This window comes from Solenopsis invicta, chromosome 2 (genome assembly GCF_016802725.1).
Source record: "Solenopsis invicta isolate M01_SB chromosome 2, UNIL_Sinv_3.0, whole genome shotgun sequence".
Lineage (NCBI taxonomy): Eukaryota > Metazoa > Arthropoda > Insecta > Hymenoptera > Formicidae > Solenopsis > Solenopsis invicta.
Genome location: NC_052665.1, coordinates 16417545 through 16439671, shown reverse-complemented (window position 1 = coordinate 16439671; position 22127 = coordinate 16417545). Strand labels below are relative to the sequence as shown.

At 36.9% G+C, this 22127-nt stretch overlaps 2 protein-coding genes across 3 annotated transcripts; both read left to right on the top strand.

Moving 5' to 3' along the window:
- The first annotated feature begins 203 nt into the window (after positions 1-203).
- On the top strand, positions 204-9996 carry LOC105197504 (SPARC). Of its 2 annotated transcripts, none has more exons than XM_011163911.3 (6): positions 204-387; positions 5201-5280; positions 6189-6407; positions 6716-6934; positions 7647-7997; positions 9334-9996. In XM_011163911.3, the coding sequence occupies exons 1-6, from the start codon at positions 219-221 to the stop codon at positions 9385-9387; spliced, it is 1092 nt and encodes a 363-aa protein (XP_011162213.1). In that variant the 5' UTR covers positions 204-218; the 3' UTR covers positions 9388-9996. The 2 variants fall into 2 exon arrangements, with proteins under 2 accessions (XP_011162213.1, XP_011162215.1); XM_011163913.3 differs by lacking the exon at positions 204-387 and adding an exon at positions 4410-4430.
- Positions 9477-21211, top strand: LOC105197503 (histone H2A.V). The gene is made up of 6 exons (XM_011163910.3): positions 9477-9591; positions 12225-12428; positions 12574-12650; positions 18380-18493; positions 19446-19575; positions 19819-21211. The coding sequence occupies exons 1-6, from the start codon at positions 9477-9479 to the stop codon at positions 19878-19880; spliced, it is 702 nt and encodes a 233-aa protein (XP_011162212.2). The 3' UTR covers positions 19881-21211.
- Positions 21212-22127: the final 916 nt, after the last annotated feature.

Genomic DNA, 22127 nt, shown 5'->3' with positions numbered 1-22127 from the left:
CTTCGTTAGATTGCTTGTTCTGAATTTCTGACTGCAAGTCGGAGCACACTTTTTCGAATGTGCCAATGTCGAAATTCGCCGAGACGATCGAGAATGTTCAAGATATCACGAAAACGATCAGGCGTGTGCATTGCGTAAGAATGTAACGGCGAGGCATACGCATACGCGTGCGGTGGAAAGATCAGACGGGGGTGTAGGAAGAGAGAAAAACGCGAGAGATGAGATCATCTCCTCTCCGGCCGTGCGTTCCGCTCAGCGCAGCGCGGCTCCGCGTACGCAGTCAGTGCCGGTCCAGCGACCGATTTGGAAAGGGCTATTCTTTTCTCGATCTTTCTTGCCGAGGAAGAGAACCGAGTGAACGAGACAAGCGAAGGAAGTCAACGCGAGGTACGGTCGCCTTCTAATTTTCACATTTTGCGTCACCTTGCCAAATTATTATTTTTTAAATGAGCAGTTTCTATGTTTGCGATATTTTTCTAAGCTACTCGCTGTTACCTTTACCGATTAATATAACATATAAATAGTTTGCTATTTAATTATCTAATTAGCAAAATAAGTCGTTGTACTGCACGGCAGGAAATTGATCGTTTTGATCATTAAAAATATTTTGCGTGTCATATCAATTTTGACATGTTTTGAAGGTAAATTAATTTTATTAATTCCATTTGAAATAATTAGTCCAAATACAATCTAGTATCTAATACATTATTATTGCAATCAATGATGTTGGGCGTTCCCAGACACGCTTCTAATTTATATACGTGTATTATCTTTGTACTTTTTAGAAACATTATTTTTAGACGTTGCGAATGAAGGGAGATATCGTCTTATAGAATAAGCAGGTATCTGAACACGCTTGAATTTCGAATTACGAAAAGTATAATACCACGCATGGAAACAGACTTCAGCTTAGGTAGCAGTCAGAATTCAAGTACGTGAAAGGGCCTTTTTCACTGAGAAACCTTTTCGCAAGTGATTCTTTAATGGTTGTCGTCTCCCATCTTAATGTAATCCCTTGAGCTTCCCGCGCAGCGCTAGTTTCCGTCTCTCGAAGTTTATACCGTCAATTTTTATCGTCAGACTGCAAGCATTTTTATAGCTTGTAAAATAAATTGGGAAAAATAAAAGTGATGTACTTTAAACAGCGCCGTAAGAGTTGCTCATCCTTAATCTTAATTAATTTTCACGTACAGCGTTAATGTGAGTCACTTACAGAACTGCACACGATGGACATTTATATCAGTGGGCGTACTCATAACACTTATCTCTTGTCATGTATTTCTCGGAAGTCGAGTCCTTTCTGGGACGGAAATCCAACATCCTTTGTCCATTGAGGCGTAACTATTGTTACGCGAATTAAGAAAACGACGTGTTATCATTATGTCTTGCGCTGATTAAAAAAATTCGCGTTGTCGGCTCTTTACGAATGAAAAGAAATCAATTTCGACAAATAAATAAATAAAAAAATGAAATTCGCAATTTTTTCTCGACGATGACTTAAAATAGAAGTGATGTGCTCTGCACTTGTTATTTCCAGCGAGACCGTTCACTCGACCTCTTCCTACATCGCGATATATTATATCGCACAATATCCCGGGAGTTCAAGAATAAGATCGATAAGCAAACATTATGCGAATATGTATATTATTTCTGAGTATTGATTCCTCCGAAAGAAACGCACGAATACGCGTAGCTTTTCGGAAAGCAAAAACAAATAATAATGAAAATAGTTGTTACAGATAAAATCGCTCCTATCTTCGCAGCGTTACATTAACGTGCAACGTAATTCTTGCAACAGTCTCTTACGATTCTGTTCCTAGAGAGTTATTTTACGGAAAGGAATTTACGAGCAATTTTCCATTAGGTTTTATATATACGCGTCCCATACATTTTATTATTCACAATAATATCGGGTCGCGCATAAACTTCCGCTCGTCGAGGAGCAAATTGAACAAGATGAATCGAATCAACGCATTCAGCTCGAGTCTCTCTCGTCAGCAAAGTAGTTAACTTTTAATTCCGCGTTGGCGGAGCTGGCACGTAAGATGGATAGGAAAAAGGCGTTTCTGGTGTTCCCAATTTTATGGATTTAGACGTTTTACGAAGTTTTATTTTTAGGCAAACGACTGACTCTTAGACAGACGACATTTTATAGAATAAAATTTTCATAAACGTAGCTCTTATTGTATCTTATGTCAATAGAACATTCTGTTCAAGCGTTCATCCAACTTTCCATCCAAAACTTTTTATCAATAGAAACGCAATGCATGTATGTTCATCTTTTTTCTTTTCAGGAAAATGAAACCGAAAGACTTTTCATATTTGTTCATAAATTTAGTTGATGAAATTCATTATTATTCCCGCAATTATTCACGCTTGCGGTTTGCTTTTCATTTCACCGCGCTTTGTAATAAATAATCAAATTAGTTGCACCGATATATTTGATTACCTCACTCTTTCTGTACATCGTTAGATATTCATTTGCGTAGCCTCAAATATAAATATAAACAAACTGTTCCGCATGCGCGTATAAGCAGCCCCCGCTCGCGCGATGTGCGAACTCCATTGTTGCGTGCAAAGTTGATAAATAGCAGATGCGATACTTTTTATTCGGAATTACATTGTCGTTTCGTTCGTCCGCATGCAGAAGCGTTTCTCCCACGTCGGCGGTTCGAGCGATAAAAAAAGGGGGACGCGCGTGCGATTCCTACGCGACGACCGCGTTGGAGAACCGACGACGCGCGGCGTTTCCGGAGAACCGCGCGACGCACCGCGGATGTGCTTTGGCACTGGGATGACCGCCAGACGAACGCGATTACGACTGTCACGTTCTCCATATGGAAATGACTCGAGACCTTAACCCGTTATATGGAAATCTTTACCCTCCTACCGTTCGATCCGGCTACGCGGTTATGCATTAAAGGCACTTGAAATAAAACGTTACGCAATATTTTTGCGAAGTCGCAAATGCTCGATAAGATTAAACTTCTCCGAATGTGTACGCTGCGAGTGGCCGGTTTCAGTGGCCGGTTTGGCAACAAAGAGACCAGTAAGAAATCAAGAAATTAAATTGGTAAACTAGGAATGCAAAGCGGACTACGTATTGTTATTTTTATTTAAATTTATGTTGAATAAAATTCTCTTATCGTTCAATGTGTACATTTTGATGTATAAAAATGTTATTCGAATCAGAGAATGCATCTATTATGTATCATTTTTTACTTTATACCAATTTCCTTCCTCGATGAAATTTATTTTTAAAAATTGATATAAATGGAACTACAATTTAGTGAGAAATAGATACGTTTACACAGTGCACAAATCGTGTCGGTTTTGCTGTCTGGCTCTGATTATACGTACCACACGATTCCCTTATGTTGACGGGGAGCGAAACAATGGCGCGCGTTGCCCTCCGAATTCACGAGCTGAGACGACTTAACGAACTGCGGACATCTCGAATCGTAAACGCAATCGGATGGAACATTCGACGGTAAACCGAGTAACGTGCTCAGCAGGAAACGCTCGTGTTTTATTAAACGTCTATATACATCATGAGAATATTTATGCTTCGGATAGATCGCGAGTTTTACAAATGTTATTCGAGTATATTTTCTCATTCCTTTTTTATCCTTTGAACATGAGGGTTAATTATGCATTCGAATAAAACACGATATACATCAAGAATATTTAATATTTATAATACTTGGAATCCAAGCAACAAAACAATTTTAAATCTCGCGTCTATCTTACAAGCTGGCATATAATTTTAATTAAGCATTGAACAATTAAAAATATTTTATATTTATTAATCACACTGTAAAAATAGACGTGCCAAAACATGGCGCTTTAAGACTTGTTAAAGTGTCGCCACTTTTAACAAACAACTTTTCTTTGAATGTACATACACATTAAGCAATTGTACTCTGTGTATATACACGAATATGTTTTTTTTTAACACACATAGGTGTATTAAAAGTGGAAACACTTTAACATGCTTTAAAGCATGTTGTTTCAACCAACAGTGCATGTAACGTTTGTATTCTAAACAATATTTGGTCCAAATATAGTTATTTGTCAAAGGTCTATATCTCAACGAAGATTGCATAATAGTCTAATCTATAAGACGAGCTCCGTACAAATTCCATCGTGTTCAAATTTCATCGCTGACGAAGGCAACAACCAATCGCTGACGTTACGTTGCATGCACGCGTCCTTCGCCGTTATTAAATCGCAGAAATGAAGTCGGCGACGCGTAAACCGATTGTATCATCGGCGAAAGGCAACGAGAGCGAAAAGACGAGTCGTCGCGTGAAGAAAAGGCGGCGTCGTAACGAAATAGTATTAAAAGCGCGCTCGCCATTCGTCCGGATGTGTCCGCAGACGACTTGATTTTCAAGTATCTGGGTTATCGCTTCGTTGCTCCTATTAAGGTCTCGCAAGATTTATCTCGCGTTGACCCGCGTTCGCGTCGATCGGTGCGTGCGTGCGTGCGTGCGTACATGAGCGCGCGTTACGTCGTCGAGAATTTTTTTTTGGAATGGTACGAGTGTCTGGAGGAAATGTGATTCGTCTTTCATGCCGACATCAACTGTAAACGCAGCGGCAATAAAGCATTACGCGCGAGAAATGATGGTTGATTTATTTACACGTTCAGGCCCCGCTTGCACCCGATTTAGCTCGGGGATATTAACCCCTTTCGGCGCACCGAGAGACTTGGATCTATTCCGAGAAAAATCTCAACTTTTCTACTCGCTGCTTTCGCGTCGCTGCATGCAGAAATTCGGAAAGCTTTCACAAGTTTTTCGATGAACTTTTCCCTCCCTGGAGGGATGAAATCGGATCGACAAATAAGTCTCTTACGATTGATAATCCAAGTTTCTAGGCTCCTCTTACTTAAAGGAAAGCACGAAGGATGAAAATAGTTTATGTCAAGTCCTCCTTTCCGAATCGTAATACTCCTAATTTGATCATTACGCGATCCAAACTTCTCTAGAGCGACTTACGAAGATAGTTATAGATTGCATCCTTCAATGGATGGGTCATAGTTTACGAAGCTCGTAAAGTGCCACTAACCGGAACGTGTCTAGGATAACGATACTCCAGATGCTATTAAACTTAATTATGATTGAGACTATTCTACTCTACATTATTTTAAGAGAGAATGCGTCCCGCATGTACTCATTGTATTAATTTGTTGCAGAGATCGCAATGTCGACGAAGCTGCAGCTGCTGTTGGTCGCGTTGCTTCTGGCGGTTCTGATAGTGGACGTGTCCGCCCAGGTACTATTGTCTTTTATATCTAACGAATTTCAATTTTATCAAAATTATCATAATCTAATAATAGAAATTAATGTGCAGTGTTTAAATTTTCCAGTTTCTTAGTAAATTTTTTTTCACACACATTTTGTGTTCGTACGTTGCATGTAAATTCTGTAAAATATTGTACTGAAAAAAAAAAAAAAAACTAAAATATTTCAACTAAATGCTGGGTTGGTTTAATTATATCTTGATTAAAACATTTCAATAATTGACATGAGTGAACTATACTTTTTTTTGTGCGACTAAATAATTGTTGAATCAATCAAATGCTTCGTTGAACGTAACGGACTAATTGAAAATATTTTTTTAATTCAATAACGGTATTAATAAAACGAAAATATTAAAAGTGAAAATAACAAAAATATAGTTGAATAAATAAAAGTTAATTGAATCAACTACAAATATTAGTGGCAGCCTGTGATACGTTGCTTAATTAAATCAAACTACATTTTTATTCATATTACGGCATTTTCTTCTCAGTGTACACATTTCATAATTATTAAAGTAATATTTTCATATATAATTATTAAATTAATGTTCTCATATAAAAATATATAGAAATATATATAATTATTAGGTCAGCCAAAATATGTTAGGGCATATGTTGGTTGCCTCAGTAATAACATACTGTTACATAAAATTAAATATAATATTATAGTAAAAAGATATACAGATTCAAATAATTCAAATCGTGTACTAATATAAAATTTTTAACCTTGTCTATTTTTTCGGAAGAGAAATGGCAAACACGAGAAGTGTAGAAAGCTTTCTAATGTTCTACTAACTCTTCTTCTAATGTTTAAAATAAAGTACGGAGAAGGAGCAAAGAAAGCGAGCATTAATCAAAATTTATATCAATCGATTCCTAGCGCAAACGGAAATATCGACGTCGTACGACCACGACGGAGGCACCCGTGCAAGATGAGATCATGAACATGCTGGAGGCTGACGAAATAGCCGAGGAGGCGGCGACGGCGGAGGAGGCTGAGGTCACTCTTGAAAATGGCAGAAATGAGGCTGGATCGAAGCAGCGCTTGCTCCAGGACCCGTGCGTGGACAAACATTGCGGCGCTGGTCGTGTTTGCAAGGTTTGTCAACGAGAAAACTCTCTTTCATCACGGATTCAAAAATAATTGCTCTAGTTAAAGATATTGCTACATGCACACATATATAAAATTTATGTATGTATGTGCAAGACGATCAACGATGAAGTTTCGTTTTATGCAGATGTTAGATAGTAGTAGCAATATATTAGATAAGTAGTTTCTTGGTATTCGTACTGAATTAAATTTTCAGGTTTTTATATCAAGAATGCATAAATTTTAATATTTATTTATCCGTATTCTTTTTGAAATAGACTGGAATAAAAAGATAAGTAAACTTTCTTCGATTTCAGACGACGGACGAAGGCACGGCCGAGTGCGTTTGCGTGGAGCTCTGCAACCAGGAGGTTGATCCGCGTCGCAAGGTCTGTACCAATTACAACGAGACGTTTGGCAGCGACTGCGAGGTCTACCAGTCACGTTGCTTCTGCGACACTGGTGACGCCAGGTGCAGAGGCCCCGACTATCAACATGTCCATATCGAGTACTACGGCGAGTGCCGACAGATGCCTGTAAGTATCATTCCGTCGCAAATGTGACGGAACGCTCCTCATGCAGCACCGTATATTATTTTCATGCAGTAAACCATAATTAAGCAATCGTTGGTTAACTGACCTATCTATTTTAACAATTTCTAACTGAGAATAAATTATTATATCATATAATAGCGTTAGGTAAATTAATGTTTTAAAATTAAATGAAGTTAAAGATAATGAGTTGTAAAATCAATTTAATTACAATTAAATTAAATCAAATTAAATTATATGAACAAAGAACTAATTAAAAGTTAACATTAAATTAATTTAAATTAAATTAAAAATTTATTTTGAAAAGCATTATTCATATTAAACCAGAAATTCGTGTGAAAGACAGAAATGACATTAAATCAGTAATTTTTTGAATTACTTAAAACCAATATTTCAGAAAACGATTTCACAATTATTTGATCTGAAATGTTTTTCACTTTTTTCATACATGTCTGAATTTGCGAAAGACTAATTTAAAATTTAAAATTTTCCTGAATCTTCAGATCCTCATTTGGAACAACCTCCTGTTAGAAGATTAAAGTTAAAAGTTATTAACTTTATCATTTAACTTTTAACTTTTTCACTAGTTACTACCCGATCCTGCCAAATAATAAAATATAATAATAAAATATCAAAATGCAACATTTTCAATTACGCCATACCTTTATTATTAATAAATTCTTTTTAAAATGCGCAGATGTGTAAGGAGGAGGATATGTCCGATTTTCCCAGGCGAATGCGCGACTGGCTCTTTAACATCATGCGCGATTTGGCAGATCGTCAGGAACTGCCGTCACATTATCTGAAGATGCAACGCGAAGCTGAGACCAATCACACTTTGCGCTGGGCGAACGCAGCCATCTGGAAGTGGTGCGACCTGGACGGCCACCCACACGATCGAACGGTGTCCAGGCACGAGCTGTTCCCGATCAGGGCGCCTTTGATGGCTCTCGAACATTGCATCGCACCCTTCCTTGACTCCTGCGACACCAACAACGATCACAAGATCACGTTGCTCGAGTGGGGCAAGTGTTTGCAGCTCGATGAGGTATGCCTTTTTTCTCTTCTTATTCTTCTCAAAAGTTAAGTTCTTAAGAGTTGTTAAAAAAAATGTAAAAAGATATTAAAATTCTGTAGGTGCTCAAATTTGCTTTTATCGCGCAAACTCGAAAATTTAAATTAGTTTTTTCTAAGTATGCGTTCCTCACAAATTTTTTTTCGCAAATATATTTTAATATAAATAAGAAGATTATATTATTGTGTGGTATTTAAATGCAATGTGCATGTTTAAACAAATAAATACGATTATTGTATATGAAATTTATACAATAAGGACTTTCTCTGTTATTTTTTTCGTTAATTAATTATAGAGACATGTACGTGTAATATAAAAAGTAAGCATTGGTAATTAGATACGGTAATCACTTTGGTTCTTAAAATAGCAATATATTTATGTCCTTTACTAACACTCTGCCAGTAATTTTTTTACTTCGCGCATACAGTTTTTTTACGTAAACATGACTTATATTTATGAGCATTAAACTTTACATCTAAATTAATTTTTTGAGAAACATTATTTACATAGCAAAGAAAAAAAAGAAATTTCTTATCTCGGAAAAAGAAACAGAAAAAAATATCTTGTCGCGCAAATGCAAAAGAATGCCTTACGTGGTCTTTTGATTAATATTCTGTGGTTAGTATATAAACTTTCTGTATTTATAAATAGAATACTTTTTGACGCAATGGAAAATGATAATATCAAGAATATATAGGAAGGAATGGTTCAAAGATCAAGCTTATTAAAAAGTCGGTGAGAATAATCGGACGTTACATAAATTTGATTAACCATTATAATATTAAGAATGTATGTGACATCTCAAAACAGTATCAAAAATATTTTAGCTTGGCCTATTATTGCGTCTGAGTATGTGTATAAAATTTGAGTAAAATTCTCTTACATGTTTAAAAGTTATTTAATTTTTTGTTTACTCTTCATTGTTATGTAAAATCGCGTTTTGTAGTACGCGTTTTATAGTAGTTTATTTTCAAATTTGATGAGAAAGTAGCATTACAAATTAAAATTTATATATATACTAATAAAACTCTAATAAATATTTGTGCAAAAATTTATTTAGATATATCTACTTGTTTAAAAATTATTTATATAAAACTGTAGCAAAGTGGTCATTTTCGCTGTGAAAACTGTTATGAACTAAATATTTCGTTATTTCCTTCTTTGCAGCTAATTTCAGACTCAAAATTCGGATATTTGCGACAAAAATTTTTTGATTAGGAAAAAAAGAATGGACCTAACCGTATTTCAATAATTTTTAACTCCTATTGTATAGTCAAAATATCTTTGACGGTAACAATGGTAATTTCAGGACGACATAGAGGATAAATGTGACGAGCTGGCGGAGGCGAACTTGGAGCAATAGTAGATGATCCGCGCCGGATCTTCCTCCTCGGAGAAGGACGAACAGCGCGAGCGACGCGGCGTGTGCGAGAGCGAGACGGAACGCGAGGCATGCACAATAGCGGGACAGCGCGGTGGTGCGCGGAAACGGTCGAGGAGGGCGTGAAGGGCGCGCAGATGACGCGCAGGGCAGAGGGTAGGGCAGCGGCAGCGGCGAGACGGCTGGGTAAAAATGGCGGGAAAAATCCTTGTTGACGCGCGCGCGCGGACACGCCAGCGCGCAGGCCCCGCGCGCATCGACGAGTCGATACGGCAACGCACGGACGAGAGAAGCATCATCGTTGATGCCGATATACGCACCGGCCTCGTGCCAACCGACATCGGGCTCGACGCCTCAATAATAGAAGGCGCCGGCCGTCGTCATTGTCGTCCGATGATGCGATTCGCGACCGCGGCCTGGCAAAAGAAAATTTTTGAATTTCCGCGTAATCGAACGCCCTCGATGCGCCGCCTTAATATCGATGCGCCTCGATACTTGGAATCGCATAATGCAATTAATTCGAATTTAAGCATCGGACAAATGCGATACGTGATTCACGAAAATAATTTCGAAAAAATCGCCTGCTCGAGGACAAACGCAAAAACTTACGGAAATATGAAAGCAATCTCCGTTACGAAGCATCATTCGGATAATTTGAATTCGAATGAAACGCAGCTGCATTTTGATTATGAGCGAACAAATAAAATCTCGTTTTCGGAATGGGAAATTGCTATCTGTTGCGCGAAGAGAGGCAGAATCGTCCGAAAATGCGTCCGTAATCGCGAGACTAGCTAAAAATAAATGTAGACAGGGTGTTTTATCAACGAACACGCAGATTTGAAATATTATATATATATATATATATATATATAGCGTTACAATGGCGGTGTTTACTATATATATATATATATATATATATAGCGTTACAATGGCGGTGTTTACATCCTTATTCGCCATTTTGAGATCGTTCCACCGCAAATCCGCGAACCGCTCGCTTCGCCGTCCGACGATAGTTTATACAGAGCTCACTATGGAAATTCTTCTTCCGAGAAAGGATATTACCGGTGTACTGTATTATCATAGAGGGTTGAAGATAAAAATGACCGATTCGTTCGCGCTCCTTATAGTATAAATTTCGAAGCCTCGTAGCGCACAATTTCCTATATGCGACTTTTTATATGAAATCACTGCCCTTTTTCGTCAATAAAAAGAATTAATATTGTTCGTGAAGTTTTTTTTTGCAACAACTGTCCTGGCGGAAAAAAATTTACAAAAATCTACACAAATTTAAAAAACAAAAATCGACATAAAATGTTAGAATTGAAATACTTTTCTAAAGTTTTGTAAATTTTTATAATTTCTTTTATCTGTGATTTTTACATGCTGAAAAAAAAGTTGTTAACTAAATTTTTCAAATTGATTGAATTTCTTCAATTCAAGTATTTGTGTACTTAAGTTAAATATATATGCAGTTAAGTTAAATACATAATTGCTTAAATTAAAGTTTAAGTATTTTATGTATTTAAGTCAAATTAAAAAAATTTAATTAAATTGAAAAATTTAGTCAAGTTAACGATTTTTTTTCATTGTATAAATTTCTCGATGAAATTATGTCAAGCAAAGCACAATATTTTAATTTCTATATAACTATTCTGGTGGAAAGTTTTTATAAATAAGTACAAAGGTCAAATAAAAATGGTATTGTATAAAATTTATTATTCATTTATTGTTATTTATTTTATAGAAATATTTATTTTTTGTAAAAATGTGTATTTAATTATTAAAATTAACAAAAATATTCCAATTTTAGCATTTTTTTACAGATTTTTGTAGCATTTCTTGAATTTGTGTAAAAGTTTGATTTTTTCCGCTAAAACATATGATATGTATCGATATTTCGAGTTCATAAAATACATTATTTTCCCTTTTTTTTCTGTTATTGCTAAGCACACATTCATTTAGATCTAATTAAACGCGTTGCAGAATACTACATTATTATTTTACACCCGCGTCTCTGAAATGTTGAAACATATGTTTTTAATTAATCATTCTAAATTAGTGTGTTATTACGTAATAATCTTATTATCGATAACGTATATAATTTACTAATACTGTTTCATAAACGTGCGTCATGAGAATAAGTGAACTATAGCTATTTATTGATAATACAATTGTTAATATGCGATATTATGGACTGTACGAACAATTTGTTTACGATGTAATCCCATTTGATACACATCTACGATCATAACCGATAATTTATACGTTAATGCATAAAACATTACTTCGTGTTCCGTATTTGATTTTTTCCACACATATAAAAACCAGAAACAAATCGAGTTTCGTACGCAAAAAGTACGTTTGTGCAAAAGGTGAGGTGGAAAATACATAACTGAAAAAACACATAGTAACAGCAGCGAAATCGGCAGCTAAATTGTAATGTATTCCGTGCGATATATGCCATATGGCAATACGCAACGATATTCGTTACTATTACTTATCGTCGTAATGTTTTATATACGATAACACAGTGAAAGACGGCCATCGGTCACCTCTACGACCGAAAAACGATTAGGGTATTTACTTGGCTTTCCACAGCGAGAGACGCGCGGGAGAACGACGGCGAACGTGCCGGGCGTCATTCTTTTGCCTCTGTTTGCTTCATTTTTATTCATACGAGTCGAATAGTCGTGAGGGTCGTCGACGGAACGACGATGACGACGATGTACGTAGTACACACAAGCGGCGAGCGGTGAGCGGTGAGTCGTTGGCGCATACGCGCGCGGGCAGAGGGCCACGTTTATCGCTCGACCGATAAGTTGGCGAGGCAGCCGCCAGGCGGCACCTCGCTCGACCGCAGCCTCGCTCCCATTGGCCAGCGTACGGTCACGTGACACGACCGCGGGACGCGCCCGCAGCGCCAAGCGCATTTGGCGGGCTCGTCGCGTTTAGACGGCGTCGTTCGTGGTTGCTCGTAAGTCTTTCGTGCTGTGTGAAGTGTCGAATATCTACGTCGCGCAATGGTGAGTATCCGCGAGTTTTTGACGCGCACGACGGCCATCCGCGGCCGCCGTCAGCGTCCCCGCGCGCCGCAGACCCCCGTCCGTCTGCTGGCGGAGTTTCGCGGCTGGATCTCGTGAATTAATCGTGATTTTCGTGTCCGAACAGGCTGGCGGCAAGGCGGGCAAGGACCTGGCAAGGCAAAGGCGAAGGCGGTCTCGCGTTCGGCTAGGGCCGGCCTGCAGGTGAGTCGTGCCGACGTTCGTCGATGTGCACGGACGACGCACGTACGTCGGCGGGGGATCGATTGGCGAACCGCACGCGTGTTCTCGACCGCACGTCGCCGCGCGCGGTCATATCATTCACGTTTCCTCTCCGTATGCCCTCTCTGCCTCTCTCTCTCTCTCTCTCGCGCGCGGCTTTGCAGGTTAAATCATCATGGATGGCGCGAAAAGCCCGGCCGACTCGCGCGGCATCGCGGCCGGCGAAGCGGATTTCGACGACTCGCCGTGCGCTCGGACGCGCCGTACGTATGCGTTGTGATGCTGCATTCCTTGCTCTACGCACGCTGCATCGAATCTTCGAGAAACGACTGTGAAGAACTGTTTATTTTTCAAATTGATCTCGTGCGGTCCACGGACCGCTTTCAAAGTCGCGGCGACCGGCCCCTCGTCCGTCGGTCCGTGCGTGCGGGTCGCCCGTCCGGGGGATCGTTTCGGCGCGATTATTCGACCCCGCGGCGACCTGCCGCCGTAAATCGAGAATCAATTTTTGCCGCGAGCGATGATCGCACCGACTCGGCGCTCTCGAGTACGAGTCGAGCATTCTCAACTGACGCGGGCGGGCAGCAGCGGCGTCGTTTCCGCCGTTTGTTGTTTTCCTGCTGCGGTCGGTCGGCCGGGCGATCGCTGCGACCGACGATTGTCATCGCCGTTGGCCGCCTTTTTTTTTTTTTATCGTATCTATATTTATCTCTACACGTGTAATCGCGTCGAGCTTTATCCCCTCGTCAACTCGAACCTCGTGGGACGCGGAATCGCGCGATTCTGCATTGGACGGCCGATCAAATCGGCCGAGGCGCGAGAGTCGTGAATTCGAATCGCGAATTCGTCTTCCTCGATCGCGAGGACGCGTCGTCGCGCGTTGCTGGCGTTGCTCCTCGATCCGTTCGTCATCGTTGAACCGATTTGACAGGGAGAGCACGGCGGGATTTATTATGGGAAGATTATCGCACCCGGAGTGAATTTCATCGTGCGAGGAATGCCGCTCGTTCGAATGCGGAATGCAATTTTCGCTAATGCAATTTGACGATGCGTGTAACGAAATTCCGTTGAACAAAACCGAAGTTGCGTAACGCAGGACGGAAATAAACGTATCCAGCAAGGACGCTGCTATTTTTTTATTTTTTTTCGAAATTAATCTGTTTATCGGAATTTAAATAAACCGTGTTTGGTTCGGTTCATTGTCACCATAAACCCTCTGCATCATGAAATAACTTGATAATTAAACGTTAAAAGTGTATTATTTTCTCCCTCAAATGGATTAAAATGAAAGCAGCAGTGTTTTTAAACCTTTTTTAAACTGTTTTCATGCGCTTGTTATTCCATTTTGCTTGAGCCAAAATATTTCGAGTATTGTAACAAAATAACAGAGACAGCTTCTCGTCGGAATAAAAAAAAAAAAAGAAAAAAGTGAAAAGAACATACGTGTCCGCGATTGAACCGGCGTTACTTATCGCTGCTTCTTAAAAGTTTAGTCCGTTTTATTGATAAGTTATCGACGTGTCGCATTTCCATTATATCGTGTGATTAGAATTCTTAATTGTGGCACTGTATATATATGTGTGTGTGTGTGTATCGTTGAAATATTAACTGGACGTCCGTGGGAGTCGGGCCGATGAGCAAAATCTATATCGCGTTTAACGTCGAATGGGATTTCCTTTGTTTACAAGCCTTGCATAGATACCGTTTGGCTGACTTACGTCCAATTCCCACCAATCATATCAACTTTGACTTACAGCGAGATAAAGAAAAAGTTGTTAACTCGACTAAATTTTTCAAACTGATTAAATTCCTTCAATTCAAGTATTTATGCATTTAAGTTAAATATATAAATGCTTAAAGTTCCAGTACTTTATGTATTTAAGTCAAATACACAAATACATGAATTTGAAAAACTTATTGAGTTAATAACTTTTTTTCTCGTGCGCTCCAGCTTTTCCTGATTCTGGATAAGGAGCAAATGAAATCGAGATTAAAATTAATATCTGCATTGAGAGAAATGGACATGCTAACGGGCACCTACGCCACGATAATTTCGTGGCCAATAGGCATTTGGCAAATAAGATTACTTGCGTACAAACAGCGCGGGTTTCGGAGATTATAACTCGCGGGGCGGACGACGTTTCGCGGGAACTTGTTGGCAACGAATTAATTATACTTTGGAGTACAGATCGTTACAAAAATTAAACAAGTGCTCAACAAGTCGATCGATAGTCCCGGTTTATTTTCGGACACGTCGTGCGGCGTGTACATCTTGTGAAAATTCGCGACGCGTCTCGGAGAAGATAAAAGTCCCTTTCCCCCTCCTCCCTAGCTAACTGATGGACCATCGCATTTTTAATCTTATCTTCGTGTTAACACACAACAATAATAAACATGGAAGTGTGTGGAACGTAGTTTGATAAAAAAAAACTTGGAAAACGTAAATACCGCGGTCGCGTCTGTGCGTCAAAAGTGCATGAGAACCGAGGTTGAGGTTTTTTGACTTCGCGGTTTGAATTTCCCGAAGACAACCGAACATTATGCTATGCAAATTCTCATTATTACGAGTTCTTCTTCAAGCAAGAGAAGCGACGTGTCGATTGCGAGGCCCGGTATCAAACAGTGACAAAATAATTGTGCAACAATATCGACCGCACTCGGACGGGTGAGGGCGGGAGGGAAGGGGACTAACCACTTACGCGATCGGCACGGGAGAGAATCTTCGAGCGAGAATTTTAGAGCAGCGAACGGGATAGCTCTAGAGCGAGGTTCTCAAACGCGTCTCGAAGCGTGCGTCGGATGACGAAACTTCGTGCCAAAAGCTGGAGAGGCGATGAGAGAGAGAGAGAGAGAGAGAGTGAGAGAGAGAGAGAGAGAGAGAGAGATGACCGGCGGGGGGAGGAAAGGGATAGAGAGCGCGGGAGAGAGTGAGAAAGATGGCGAGCCAAATCGTACCGCTCGATATTCGTAGCGTGAGAACGGAACGAAGAGGTCCGATATTCGCGCGGGTTCCGCGAACAGAGCCGAGAGAAGAGCGGGAATTTTCCTCTTTCCCTCTCTCTCTCGCTCTCCTGATGAAGAATAAGAGAAAGCTAGCGTTCCCAGTGGAACAACGCGGAATGCCGAAATGACGAAGCGAAATGCGGCGTCCGGGATGGACGCGACTTCCCCGACGGCGACGATCCCCGCGACAGGCAGCATGAGATCCGTATGATCATCGGCTCGTCTCAGCCGCGTTGTGGAACGCATCGTGAAAATCCATGCCGTCGCTTATCGCTCGATATTCAGTCTCGGTGGCTCTGAGAGAGAGGCTACCGACGCCACAACCGACGTTGCGGCCGGATGTCGTGCAGACGGATAGTAGACGCGAGCCGACCTCGTCCGGAAAACGTACGGTCATTATTGACTTCGAAGTTCCGGCAGAAGTCACTAGACGTCCTCAGTGGCGGAGCGGGCACACCACAGACACCAGGCGCAAGGAAAAATTTCAGAAAACATTTTTGCAGCTATTGATACGATAGTGGTCGAATATTATTGATTTGTCAATAGATATTTAAATGACTGTTTAATTGTTAATTTTTATTCTCGTGTTGGAAACTGTAATGAAAAACATTGGATATATAAAATGATATATGTTACCAACTAATATCGCTTTAAATTTCATAGCCATTTACTTATTATTATAACTGATAGCAATTTGGTTTGTGTCAGATTCTAAAACATGATCTTCAATTAAAATGGATTTTCATTAAACAGTTATAATTTTGAGATCATTATATTTATGAGTAACAAAAGGATTTGTATCAGGATTAGGTAATGAATAAAAAATAAAACGTTTAAATGATAAAGGTAAAAGATCAATAACTTTTAATTTAGTTAATTTTTAATTCTTTAATTTTTAACGTTAATTATTTTTAAAACAAACTTAAAATCAATTTTCTTTTAAGTTAAAAATTTATGTAAAGGAAAACAATTATAGAAAAAAAATGCATTTCCACATAAAAATTAATATTGGTTATTTCATATAAACTTAATTTACAAATAAAATATTAAATTTGTTTGATGATTCATGTTATAATTGTTCTGAGTAATTTAACTTTAAAACGACTAAAGTTATAAATTTCTAATTTTATTTGAATAATGTTTTCCTAAATTAACTTTTAATTTAACTTTATTTTAATATAACTTTTAATTGAATTAGTTTTTGGCTTATATAACTTTTGATATGACTAAATTAATTCTATAAGCCATTAACTTTAACTTAATTTAATTTAAAAAATATATATTTACCTATCCAACCCTGACAATGAGATATCTTGTCAATTAATATTGCATTAAATTTCATAACCACTCACGTATTATAACTGATTTTATGTCATATAGATTTTAAAACAAATAATCATCAATTAAAATGGATTTTCAACAAGCAATAGACTTTTTAACTATTATTTATGAGTAAGAGATTTATATATATTATTTGTTAATATTTCAAGAGAGATTATTATTTTAATTATATTATTAACCTATCTTTTTCAAAATCAATTTCATGGATTTCTAGTAAACGCCTTGCGTGCCCATATGAAATCCGCCCCTGAGACCCAGTGAATCAGCCGAGAATATTGTTGGCGCTATGGACGCGCTACGTTCAGATTAAACGTTATTCATGTACTGTTATCCATCTTTATTTGTTCGGTACATATAGGGTATTTCTTAAGACACGTGACTAGTGATTATTTGCTTTACCAGGAATTACATAAAATTATTATTATTAATTCCAACACATTTCTAAATCATAATTTATATTACAAATTTTTCTTCGTATCTTGACGCAAATTTTCTGAATAAAAATTTGAAACTATGGTCATAATAGGATTTAATAAATTAAAGTGAAATTTACTTAAATTTGGCTGCATTATTTCTTTTATTTTATACCTTAAATGCTTTTCACCCGAATGTTTCATTTAATAATCACGTTTTTTTCACTTTATATTTTTGGCAGAAAATGTGTATTTCTTGTGTTTACATATATTTTCTCTTGCTTAACAAAGTTGTATATTTATATGGTATATTTATATTATATTTTTCTTCGTCTTGCAGCATTGAGAATTACCGTTCACCAATATTTCAGTGTAAATAAGCATTATAAGCGCAAATTTGAAAATACAACTTCTAAAAGTACTTAATAAACTCAAGTCTGACACAACTTCTAAAAGTACTTAACAAACTTAAGTCTGAATTTCTTAAATTTATTTTCACCTCTTATATCTCAACCTTTTCGAAATATCGTCCCCGACAATAATAGAGAAGCAAAATGAAATTTTGCAGTAGTACGACTCGGCACGTACGAGTTATAGATAATTTGGTGTCGTCTCGAAGTCAAATATACTTGGTGATATATTGACAATGTCTGGAGAAATAGGATGCCGATAATGATGTTTACTAAGTTTTACCATAACTACGTAGTCGTCGAACAGTCGTTCCCTTTTCGCTCCGAACCTAAAGTCCAACCGCGGGACCCGGGGGCTTTTTATATCACTACACACGTATTACATACATTTCTGCGCGTAACAGTGACGTCAGTCTTGCAACGCGTAAGGAACGTATACCGGGTGTCGAGCCACGAGGCTGCACCCCAGCACCCCCTAGTCACCCTCATTAAATCGTTCCTCGGGACGTGGAAGGCACCGGCTAATGTAACCGATTCATTGCAGTTCCCCGTTGGCAGAATTCACAGGCATTTGAAAAACAGAACCACGAGTCATGGTCGGGTAGGCGCTACTGCGGCGGTGTACAGCGCGGCCATTTTGGAATACCTTACGGCCGAGGTAAGTGAGCATATGTATATGTATGTATGTATGTGTGTGTGTGCGAGAGAGAGAGAGAGAGAGTGCAAGAGATTGTAACTGATATTGTAACCGAGACCGAAACCGAGACTGCGAGAGAGAGAGAGAGAGAGTGCAAGAGATTGTAACTGATATTGTAACCGAGACCGAAACCGAGACTTCATTAAGTTCTAAGCAAGACCGAAAGTTACAGAACAAATAATAATTTGACAATTATCAGAATTAAAAGAAAAGAAAACATTTACATAGGTAAGAATGACACGAGCCATTCTTATCGACAAAGAAAGATAGGCATGCCTAGAGAACGAACAATAAATATAAATAATAATGGGCAGGGTCATTTGTGAACATGAAATTAATTGAGGAAAACATTAATATATATATATATATATATATATATATCAAAATTGCAATATTATTCTCATCGTTAATACTTAATGTGTTGCATAAATAATGGAAACATTAATACCTAATCGTTGAATTATAGTTTTGAATTATATAAAACCGTTATACTTAGATATAATTTAATATAATACTAGTAACTCAATTTGGATTTACAATGCTATTACATTACAAGGTAAATATTAAATATTAGATATTGATATCGAATTATGTTCACGTTAATACAAATCCAGGAAAAGGAAGACAAAGAGAGAGAGCGGGCATGAATAGAGATTAACAGAGGAAGAGAGACTTAAAATATAGATAAAGAACAGCCATTATAAAGTTGATAAGTACAAGTATGATAGTGTCGTAGTCTGTAAAACATTGCTCTCTTTTCCGCTTTTATTTTTAAGTTTGAGTTTCAAATTCATTAAATATTTAATATAGTAAAAATAAAAACATAGTGAATTTTTTGTCGGGCAAGAATATTAACATATTTTATGTTATTTTAAATGGTTCTTTAAATAACTGCATTTTCCTTTTTTTCCAGGTATTGGAGTTGGCGGGAAACGCATCCAAGGATCTGAAAGTCAAACGTATAACACCTAGACACTTGCAGCTTGCAATACGTGGTGACGAGGAGTTAGATAGTCTTATTAAGGCCACTATTGCAGGAGGAGGTACGTTTCGTCTCATACATTTTTTATAATGCTGTTTATATAACTATAGTTTTTAATATTTAATCACTCTGAATTTATAATTTAAAAAATAATCAATAATTTTGTTTTTTAATTTTTTGTGTCTACAACTATGTTTAGAGAGAGTTTTTATATCCATATTTTGCTGAAATTTTCTTTTCATATAACTTGTGTCAATAAGAATACAAGATAGAAATTTATATATGCGTCATTGTTTAATTGCAGGTGTCATTCCACATATCCACAAATCTCTTATTGGCAAGAAGGGTTCGCAGAAGCCAGCATAATTTAGCGACATTAATTGACATTGAACATTTCAAGATTCGTGGGCGGAGGAAAGAGTTGGTCCAGTGCTTGTTAACAAAGTGTACCTAGGTTACTAAATCGATGGCGACTGGCGTGATATATACATAGATATATATATAGATATATAAATAAAACAGTATATTGAGATATAATTTAATATAGATAAAAAATGAGAGTTAAAGAAAAGACAAATGTTCATCGAAAATTGACAAACGGACAAGACAGGGAGAGGGAGAGAGAAAAGGATTCTAGGTCGAGTAGGAAATTTTTAGTGTGTTACGAGCGATGCGTTGTAGCATGGCTTGAGATCTGGCAGTCTTTGGTACAGTTTGCAATTTTTGAACATTATATAAACACCAGAAAATGTGTGAAAGTCTGTTTAATTATTTACTATTGTGAGCGAAGTTCAATGATTAATAAACCGCCATCGTTTAACTTTTTCAAATCGCGTCATGTGCCACTATGTGAAAGCAGGTTTTACTATTTTGCTAACGTATCGTAATCTCATAGAACACACGTAAATAGTTTAGTTCATCATTTCGTACGAATTTCAATATACTTTGAGTTTATCGCACATATGTTTGTCAGTAGGATTCCAATATATGGATTATATAAACAGTAAAGATTTCCTTATCGTCGAATTCATCACGAAAAAAGAAAAGAGTAAACGGCAGACATTTGTACTTCCAGTACAGTTTTTACAACTCAAGTAATTTGCCAAATTCTTATAAAAATACTTAGAAACGTTTTAAACTACTAGTTAGATATTATAAATTATCTCTCTCGTTCACCAGTTCACAAGTTTCTTGCGCTTTCCTCCTGTCAGAATCATGATGTCTATTATAGAGTTCTGATAAAAAATACCAACGATTCTATAGTTTGAAAGTTTAACTACGTGACTTCATTGTACATAAAGTTTTTAATTACAATACAGAAAACTCGTGTAACATATACGTCAAATATTGAGTTTTGTGAGCTTCTGAAATTAAACTTCAGCTTTTCATATCAAAAATTAGATTGTGGAATGTTCAGTACTCTATTATAAATTTATTTGTATCTTGATGCTAACGAAGATTGACTTCGTTTCTTGTAAAGTAATCTGAAATAGATGTAGAAACAATTCGAGGGTACTCGAAAGTTTATTCGCACTTGTGTAATAATCTATTTTTATTTCTACTCTATATTTTTTCTTTCTTATTTTAACGTTTGTCATTTCGTTATTCCTACGATTTAGCATAATTTTTAATGTACCTAACGGTTTCACATCATATGTAAAACGTTCATTTTCATAATAAAGATAAATTTTATTAAACTTCTGCACGTTAATCATAAATTTTATTACGATACGTTACATAAATTTTAATTAAGAAGAAATATATGTTTTATTTTTTAAAACAATGATCTTTTATTTCTACAAAGAACATATATTTTTGTATTTACATATATTTCTAATTATGGAAAAAGATTAAAAATTATACTTGCAGATTAAAAAACTATACTTACAGAATCATTACAGAAAAAAGGATTGCATGTATTACTGGTATTTATACACCTATTTTAAAATTAAAAAAATGAGAGATGAAGTAGTTGATTGTATGGGATGCATGTATGTACATTTATAAATAAGTTTTAATTTATAAACAAGATTTATAAATAATTTTTGATTCCATTTGATCGCTCATAATAGTATCGGATATTGAAATGATACGCAGGTATTTACTTACGACAAGCTTACGTTTCAAGGATTTCCTAAACCAAATTGACAGTCGAATAGTATTTATATTTAAATAAATCATTTATGCAAACTAATAATTATAAAGAACGATTATATCTCTAGTAAATAATTTTTTTAAAGATCGTAATTTTTAATGTTATATAATTAACAATTTATTTTGGATCACTGATTAAGCACTTATATTCATCTTTTTTATAATCTATTAATTAACTTTTAGTCAATCATACTAATCGTAAATCCAAAAATTTATAAGTAAAGAGGATACTTATAAATCAAAGTTAATATAAAAATCAAGTTAATTTAAAACATTAAAAATATGTATTCAAGAAACAAGATTTCTTTACAGACAGGATTTTTATTAATCTTGCTGTAGATTTAGATCCTACGCACAAAGAGAAATATAAATAGGAATTAAATTTTATAATTAATTATCTCAATGAATATTAAATATACTGCATACTGAATACGAATAGAATGTAAGATAAAGGTGTCG

Bases quoted from the DNA above. Each gene is read 5' to 3' on its own strand.
- LOC105197503 (XM_011163910.3), top strand. From the start codon at position 9,477: ATGCACAATAGCGGGACAGCGCGGTGGTGCGCGGAAACGGTCGAGGAG. The intron at 12,429-12,573 runs GTGAGTATCCGC...GTGTCCGAACAG, and splicing joins AATATCTACGTCGCGCAATG to GCTGGCGGCAAGGCGGGCAA. The intron at 19,576-19,818 runs GTACGTTTCGTC...GTTTAATTGCAG, and splicing joins GGCCACTATTGCAGGAGGAG to GTGTCATTCCACATATCCAC.
- LOC105197504 (XM_011163911.3), top strand. From the start codon at position 219: ATGAGATCATCTCCTCTCCGGCCGTGCGTTCCGCTCAGCGCAGCGCGG. The intron at 6,935-7,646 runs GTAAGTATCATT...TAAAATGCGCAG, and splicing joins GCGAGTGCCGACAGATGCCT to ATGTGTAAGGAGGAGGATAT. The intron at 7,998-9,333 runs GTATGCCTTTTT...TGGTAATTTCAG, and splicing joins AGTGTTTGCAGCTCGATGAG to GACGACATAGAGGATAAATG.